The following is a 9,171-nucleotide window of genomic DNA, read 5'->3' on the forward strand; positions in this document are numbered from 1 at the left end:
TGGCAGCTGTGGGGTTTGTGGGTGGATGTGAGGTTTGTGGGTGGAGCTGTGGGTTGATGGGTGGACAGTGGGGTGGGGTATAGTGGGGGGGCTGCTCAGGAGGGGTTGGTCCCCCTGCATGGTGCACAGCCTGCCGTGCAGCAGCAGCTGCAGCCATCAGGGATACTAGCAGAGCCACAACCTGTGCTGCCTGTACAACATGGCACCACGCCAACCCAGCCCACTTGCATGCACCCTCGGTTAGAACTGGGCCACTTCTGCTGTCACCCAGGACTCCAGCACCACATGCAGGGGTTGGGTCCTGCCTGCATGGAGTCAGCCCAGCCCTAAGGCTTGCGGGGCACATGAAGGCAGGACCCAGCCCAGCATGAAGGTGCACAGTCCTTGCATGCGGTGCCAGGGCCCCGGGTGACAGTAAGAGCGGCCTGGTTCTGGCCCAGGGTATGCACAAGCAGGGCGGCCTGGCACAGCACCATGTCACGCGGGCGGCACAGGTCAGATACCAGGATTTCCCGGTATCAAAATTAGGGATGCAAATATGCAGCAAGGGGAACTTGCTTTTTGTTCCCAGCATGCCTCTTGCAGCATCCCAAACTGCTTTGAGACACTGCAACAGGCACGAGTGCACTTGTCTGGATGCACTCTTCCAAGAAAGATTTAGGTCAGTATTTTCAAAGGCATATGCCTACAACCTATTTACCTCCCCCACTCTGAACTGGTGCTGTGACAACAGGCACATCTGTCTCATTTCCTCCTCTCAGACAGCACCTTATCTGCTCCCCCTGGCTTATTGCTATTATGTTATATAAAAGTTTGTCTAACCACACATATTGCAGCAGGTAGAGGACTTTCCAGTTCTTAGGGGTAACAGCCACTTTCAGCACCTCCTGAAAACAATGTGCACATGCTGCCAGTCTTTAAATCAACCTGCAGAGCTTCCAGTGGGCTTTAACCTTAGGCTTAGAATAAATGTATCTTACATTAGTTGCCTGCTTTCAAGAAGTTTTGGGTTGGGAACTAAAAGCCCCCAGTTCATGCACTCTGTCTCCACATCTGGTTGCACCAGGTTCACAAAATCCTTCTCAGAGGTTCTCCAAGTCCTCCTTAATGATCGCTCTCCCTCCCAACAGGTAGGAGGGTCCACAACTCCCACATTTTGGCACAATGTGCACCTTGTGCATATGTGGGTGGCTTTGCCCTCTGGCAGGTTCATAAAGGTTTCCAGTCCCAAAGCAGCAGTTTCATCCGTCAGTCAGGATCTATAATGGCAGCATAAAATCTCTTTTTGCCACTGCTGAGTATCATTCATTCCCTCTAAATTTTCTTTTCTTCTGATTTAGCATTAGATCTGCAACCCTGAGAGATCTGTGGGACACAGCACCTGCAGGGCTAGCTGCCCCTATACTACCTCCTGACACTTCTCCATGATCCCTGCAGGTTATGGCTAAGTGAGGCAGACTTCCAGGCTCATTCAGCTTCTGTGCTGGAGGCTGAGTGCAGCCAGTGCAGGCTGGATCTATTATTTAGGAAAAACTAAAAGAGGGAGAACCACCAAAGAGGGACATGGTAGACAGCTCCTTGCCCACATCAGAGAGGAAAATAGCTTCCTCTTCCTTCTTACGGTGTGGATGTGTATGGTGGGAAGGAATTTGTATTTCTTTGCTTACAAATAGCCTCTTGGGTAGAACTGGACCGACAGCTGTGAGATAGTGGTAGGATTCTGTCACAGCTGATTATCCCTCTCCTACTGAAACCTGTGACCTTGAGGCATGTAAGACTCCATAACCTCATCACCAGTCCTTTATTTGACCTCTGGAAATATTTTAACAGGTTATAAGCTTGGCATTTCTCCCAAGAAATGTTTCATGGGCTGTTCCTGAATTTGCATTTTTTTATCCCTGTCCTTCTGGATGTAACTGAGAGACATGAGGAGAGCCACACAAATGATTAGAGAACAGGAGAGCAGGCCTTATGAGGAGAGGCTGAGAGCCATGGGACTCTTCAGTCCGGAAAAGCGCAGGCTCAGGGGTGACCTGGTGGCAGCCTATAAGTACATAAGGAGTGTGCACCAGGAACTGGGAGAACATCTGTTCATCAGGGCACCCTATGGGAAGACTAGGTCCAACAGTCACAAGCTTCTGGAAGACCGTTTTAGGCTGGACATAAGGAAAAACTTTACTGTCCCAGTCCCCAGGGCCTGGAACAGACTCCCTCCAGAGGTGGTGTAGGTACCTACTCTGGATTCCTTTTAAAAAAAACTTTTGGATGCCTATCTTGCTGGGATCATTTGACCCCTGCTGACTGCCTGCCCACCCTTTGGGTAGGGGGCTGGACTCAGTGATATTGTGAGGTCCCTTCCAGCCCTAATGTCTATGAAATGAGACAAATCTCATTACTCACCTAGTGCCTCTTACACTGATACCATCAGTGTGGTATCAGAACATTTTCTGATGTCAAAAGCAATGTGATGTTTTCTTCCCATTCCTCTGTTCAGGACAGCTTAATTGTATCAAGGCACCAAGGATCACTCGGCACTTGAAGGTTTGTGCCCGGGGCAGTTCTTAAAGGGACCTTAGATGAGAATTTTCCCCTTCTAATGTCCATTCATCCTTCTGAAACCACCTCTTTCCCAGAAAAGTCAGCATTTGCCATGTCTTAGGCCACATCTCAAGAACTGCTTGTCCCTAAGAAAGAATGGCTGCCCCTGAACCATAATGCTGTGACACATTGCCTAGTGGCAAAAAGAGCTCTGACCCTTGACTGAATAAGGCAAAGCTGGGCAGAAGCTGCCAAGCAAGAAGTCTCTATGGTGCTATCAGCTCCAAATACCAGAAGTCAGGTGCGAGCTAGGCCAGAAAATAAACCTGCCCATCCTAAGCTGGGGAAGGAAACAAGGTGTTTTGGGTCTACCATCTCCAATGCAGATGTTGAATTCCGCAGACAGCTGAATGTAAGAAATTTTACCATCGCTCAGTGTCTCAGCTGGCATCTTTCTGATGCTCCTGCCCCTATCTTGTGCTTTCCATGTCCTGATGATGAGATGGTGAGACTTACAGAGAATATATATATAGTTCCTTTTTATTACTCCATCAAGACTGGTACCTGCAACACTCTGGGTGTCTACACATTCATTAATGCACTGTAGTTACTGCACATTAAGTTTAGTACTTGCCTAACCGAGTACTAAATCAATGTGCAGTAACTGGCACCAGCGCACGGCTTTTTACTGATCCTAACTGTGCAACAGTCTAATACTACTGCGCAATAACATATTAGCATGGGTTCTGCCCAGCATGCTGCTGTGCAGTGTTATTAGGCTACTGCACAGTTAGCATCTTATGTAGATGCACCCTCCAAGTGTGTGTGTAGGAGGGAAAGGGTTGGTTTATTTTTGAGCTCAGAAAATGAAATACATTCAAAAGGGCTCAAAGCCCTTTCAGAAAGAACCTTTCCACAAGAGACATTAGAATCATGCTACCTTGCCTTCTCTCTCTAGCATCAACCCTTGAATATTGGGCTTATTCCTCTCCACCCTGTAGCTCAGTGCTCAACAAACTTCGTATTTGCAATGGGAATCAAGAAATGTAAAATCATTCATGCTTTCAAGCCAAGCATCAGTCCAAGGAAACATGCTCCCCCAGATAGCAAGCTCCCCTTGAGCACATGATAAATAAGCACAAAGTGATCCAAAGCTTTGAGGGGAGACAAAGTGCTGATTAGACTGACCTTAGCTTTCACAAAAAGGGCTGTAATAATGATCGCATAAATGAAGAGAAGCCCATCCAGTATGTAGCACAGGCGTGGGTCTGTCAGTCCCAGGGCTGCTGCGTCTGTATAGAAATACCACACATGTTAATAAAACAAGGTCACCTATATTACACAGCACAGCCTATGCATGTAATGTGGTATTGCTGCCTTCTACTGAATGGAGCAGTGTCTTAAACCCATCTCCCATGTCTCAGAAGAATATCTTACCCACCATGCTATAGGGATGCTCTGGGCTGTCTCACTATCTCTATTTGAAGCCATTTCCAGCATGACCACTAGTATGAAGAAGTGAACACAAGCCAGAGGGACTCCACTTACGGAAGACCCAGGTTCAAGTCTGTGTTCTGAGTCAGGCATGACAGATCTCAGACCTGGTTTCCACACTGAGCTTTGTGACAAACTGTTCTTTGCTTTACCTAGGAAAATGTGTACAGTTTTGAACAAAAAAAAGTGCAGGACAAGAACACCATCTGTCCTGCTCCCCTCAGAAACGCAATAGAAGGTCTGACAGAGAAGCAGTCTTAAGAAATGGGCTGAGAAATTATCAAAGTCATATAATATGATTAGGATGACCAAAACGTACATCCCTCATCCCCATCACACAGTAGGCATCACTATTTTTGGATTCCAGCAGCTGCTATTAGAACCACAAGTTCACCTTTCGAGGGGCCAGAGCTCATCTAGTTGGCTCTGGATCCCAACCCATTCAGGTCCAAAACTTTCTGCAGATGCAGAATCCAGAACTCTCACTAAGGAGTAGGTTAGATCATAGTTACTTAAAAAAAATAGAGATGTACTTTTTAGGAAGAAGTTAATAAAGGTTCCTGGACCTGCAGAATTAGACCAAATTAGCTAGAATGATTAAGGCCTGGGAAACTCATATATAAAGAGAGATTAATCAGCCTGCGATCTGTCCTGTGTGGTTCATAGTTACTGCCATACAAAGATAATGAATCAGTACTGCAGTTTCTATGAACCACTAGTTAATGCACTGCCAGGTGTTGTACTGTTAGTATGAGGAGTGCAGCACAAGAATCTGCACAGAACAGAATATCCCATACGCTGATCTTCATTCTGATCCCACATAGACCGTTTACTCCAAGACTAGTTCCTTTACTATATTTCTGCAAATATTAGAGGGTCTTATACCCAAATGGGAAAGAACTCTTCCTTCTGAAGGAGAAAAATGCCCAGTAACATAGCGGCAACTGATTTTTAGGAACTGTATACATAGAATTTGGGTAAAACATTGACAACCTCAGCATAAGCACATCACCATGCAGTTATAAGTTCATGGGGCTGACATGATACAATACTTTGTTTTATGGCATGAGTATTTGTTGCCAATTGCATTTAACTCAAGAATGTTACACTGCAGCAATAACTTCATTGCTGTCCATAGCTAAGAATCAGCATTCTTAGGTTTTTACTGTATCTCCCTTGTCTGTTGGCTACCCAAAAATTTCCCTTATATCCCGTTTTTATTTACTTACAGAGTTTTACACAACCTTTTGTTCCATCTGCTACTAAGCTCCACTGTGTCTTCTTCTCTCCCTAAGACCTGAAAAAGGGTACCGTGATACCTTTTATTGTACCAACTACATGGTTGGGAAAGACTTAGACAAGCTTTTGGGTATCACCACAACAATTCTTGCCATTTGATTCAAAATATTTCACATGCGTAGAAACAAATGTACAAAGGCTAGTTAAGGAAATAAAGAGGTATACAATCCTGACACTACATTTCTCGAATGTATTTCACAGATACGTCAAACACTTTACAAGACACAAGGCACCTCCTTGTGATGGGGGATTATACCTATTTACATGTAGGAAAGTAGAGGCAGGCAACACAAGGTCACATGGCAAATCAACAGCAGAGCTAAGACTAGAACTAGCATATCCACTTCCTTGACCAGACCACAGTGTATCTGCAGGCTTAGCCCAAGGCACACATTCTTTGCAACACAGCGCACTGTTTTGAATGGAGATAGCTGGTCACAGGGCTCCCAAAAAGTGACCCGTCTCAACCTCCCTTGGGCTTGGAGGAGAAAGAAACCTGATTCTTCCCCTTGGTACTTCAATCCTCCATTTTTGTTTCTTGCTGATTAAACCCCATTTACTGTTGCCATCTCAGGCCACATCAAGTAACTCAACAACTTCTTGCTTCACTGTTAAAATCTAGTATGTTCCTCTAAATCCCTGCTTCTCCAGTGGAACATGCCTCAACCCAGAAGCGCACTTGTATATTCAATAAAGCTCAGGGTGCCCATGGTGGTGTATACAGAACCATCAACTCCTTCGGGTAAACCAAGGGGTATACTAGTAAGTTAGTTTTAATCTTTACACTGCTAGCATTTTCCAGCTTGCCCACCTAAGTGAATACCTATACAGTGGTATGTAAAATGACCATGATTATAGGACAACCTTCCAGTAATTAGATTCCATATATGGAAAATGTATAAATTTGAGATAATTTTCCAGGTATAGAATCTAATTATTGGAGGTTTGTCTTGAATTTGTTCCCCTCCCACTGCTACAGCACGGAAAATAAACCTGGGGGATCAAGTGCCCTCTGCCCTCCCAATTTCTTTCCACTGTAACCTCTTCCCCTGCCCTCTTTTATTGCTAGACCCTGTTCTTCCTGGAAACATGGAAGTGAAGGGCAAATTTGAAAACACTGCCATTGAAACAAGCATGTCTATAATAATGTAGTTCATCCAGAATTGATGCATTTTACCTTTTTTGAAACTGCTGCAAGTCTTAGCACAGGCTCTCCATAAACACACGTCTAATCAACTTCATAGTTGGTTTCCATAACTGAACACATGCTGCTTTTGGCAGCGATTTAAAGATAAGCAATGTATTTAATGACGTTTCTTTGTATGTAAATGTAAGATGAGGAGCTGTTTTCCCAATGCTCACTCGGGGTGGGGCGGGAGAATCTCCTTATCTTACATTTGAAAAAATATGGTATTATGCAAGTCCCCATCCTCCAAAGCGTTACCTGTGTCTGAGGAAAGAGACTTGAGCTCAGTGGTGGGTATCTTATTGAAGATTGCTGCAGAAAGCTGGCCAGGCTGTCACACAGGATGCATTATAAGACTAAGATTAAAAAAAGCCCATAAATGGCAAAATGGTTCTTGGCATTTGTGTATTAGCTAGAAATAATATGTTTGTCAGCTCCTTATATTTGTAATAGGGAAAGTGCCACCCAAAGATGCAAGGCCGGGTAGACTCATTTCAATCAATATTTTTTTTTTTTTAGTCAGACTGTCATGGGCAAGTCCACAGTAGCAGAGATACAGCTACACGCATACATGGGCTCAGTCCTGCCTGTAGATTCTGACTTGGTTTTACTGCTTTGAAAAATGCAACACACCCATCTCTGGCAGATCCATAATCATGTGAGCAGCTGATAGTCCTACAAGTAACCCCATTCCCTCCAGCAGGGCTATGGTCAGCGGTAAAGCTCTTGGAAGTGGAATCATTTTCTGTTCCGTAACATGTGCACCACCAGGCCCCAGCAATGACATCGCCAATGTCTGTGAGCATGGGTTTGCGGAGCTGGGCTTCAGCTCACCGGCGGAGCAGGAGACAGGCTGAAATGACACAGCTGTCAGGCATGGACATAGCCCAGCTGACAACCCCATAAGACAGCAGCTCACAGAGAGCCCTCTCATGACCCTATTGAAAGGCGCCCTTCTGCATTATGCAGCTGGTGGCAAAAGACAAGTCACGGGGGAGAGTCGGGCCTGCTTTGTATGTGGCATGTGGCCTGCCCTTGGAGCTGTCACATGACAGGGCTCCACAGACACACTCTATGGCAGACCCATATCTTACACATCAGTGCACATACATGGTACAGCTTGTGGTAAGTGCGGTCAACGCTAAACAAATTAAATATCTATTTTGAAGTATTAAAGAAAAAAAAAGTGCAAACCCTGTGCAGGCCTCCAAATGACTCCCCAGTTTGCAACTCTGCCTTCAGATTCCCACATATGTATTGCTGTGATCTTCTGTCAAACATACATGGCTCTGATAAAGTTGCAAAGTGGTAACACCTTCAGCTGTGCAGACGGCACGCTCCTCCTTATACACGCTTTTTTAAAAAGATTTAATGCAACAAAAATTCTTGTTCTTTTAAGCCAGTGGTTCTCAACGTTTTTAGATTCAAGACACCCCTGGCTAAACTCGAGGCAGCCTCTGAAAATGCCAGCTCTTCGTTTTCACTTTTTTGCCTAAAGAAGAATAATGCAGCAGGTTTTTTTGTTGAAAAGAACCTGGAAAAACCTCAGCTATGGGTTTCTATTTGAAATCTTTGGGCTTATCTTGTAAAGCATGCTTGTAAACCTACCAGTGCTAACATTGTGTGGAACCCCAGTTGAGAATCACTGTTTTAAGGCGCAATAAGTTAGCACTGGCTCTTTGTGGATGATAAAGCATCATCACAGCACAGACAACCAGTCTCACCCAAATACAAAGTTATTCTCACACAAACACTTTCACATTAAACCCAGATGCATTCCCTCCCACAAGCACATGCACAGAGACTGAAACTTTAAAACAAATGTCAAAGTCTCAAAGATTAACAGGCCTTCATTTACTAAACCCCTCTATGAATTTTACCTTAAAATATCACCGGCACCCTCCTTTAATAGTCATTTTTCCAGTAGTGCCCAAACATGTCTCTGCTACCCCACTGAACAGAGGATTACATGACTTCCCAGTCCTCGACTGCTTATAGTTCTGCTACCGCGCCCAAGCAGTAAAGTTGCCACCCATTCAGTTTTCATTCAGATGGTCCAGAAATTGGGGGAGGTCTCTGTCCAGAATGTGGTTGGACACCTGACTCATGCCCAGCATCCAAGAATTGGCCCATCATGACATAGTGACTAGGATACAAGTAGGCTGAATTTACAACAGACAGGACTTGGGCTGGGTGCCAGTAATAACACAATTGTTTATTTGCATATTAATTTCAGGTGGGGTGTCTAGGAATGGCTTCAGCAAACAGTGGCTGTCCTACCAACCAGGTGAATCCAAACGTGGGAGAATCATGCTGTTAGAACATGGGCTCTGACATGGGCAAACCTGTGATGGCCTCAGTGGGATTAAGTCACAGCCGGTGATTGCTGGGACAGAAAATGAGGAACAGTTCCGGACTCCACCGTAGGACAGTATTATGTTGGAGTATCCTATGTTGGAGTTAGTTAGTTTACTGCAGTCTAATGCCAGTGCACATGCAGACAGTGATGCTTTACTGAGGAGCTAATTAGTCCACTCTGCAGTAAAGTGAATGTGTAAATGCACTCACTGTTATTTAGATTTATAGTTTACAACAGCTGTGGCCAACCTTTCTGGCAGGTGTGCCACAAATTAAACCCTGGCCCCCACCAGAAC

The 9,171-nt window shown here is 44.9% G+C and overlaps 1 protein-coding gene across 1 annotated transcript in view; it reads right to left on the reverse strand.

Annotated features, from left to right (window-relative positions):
- CD247 (CD247 molecule) overlaps positions 1-9,171 on the reverse strand; it is a 99,287-nt gene that overhangs the window by 22,503 nt on the left and 67,613 nt on the right. Inside the window, exon 2 of the mRNA XM_019525714.1 lies at positions 3,727-3,830. Within this exon, the coding sequence (XP_019381259.1) occupies positions 3,727-3,830 (104 nt within the window). The remainder of the gene's footprint in view (positions 1-3,726; positions 3,831-9,171) is intronic.

Source organism: Gavialis gangeticus, unplaced genomic scaffold, assembly GCF_001723915.1.
Source record: "Gavialis gangeticus isolate Ggan-Ray unplaced genomic scaffold, GavGan_comp1, whole genome shotgun sequence".
Classification (NCBI taxonomy): Eukaryota; Metazoa; Chordata; order Crocodylia; family Gavialidae; genus Gavialis; species Gavialis gangeticus.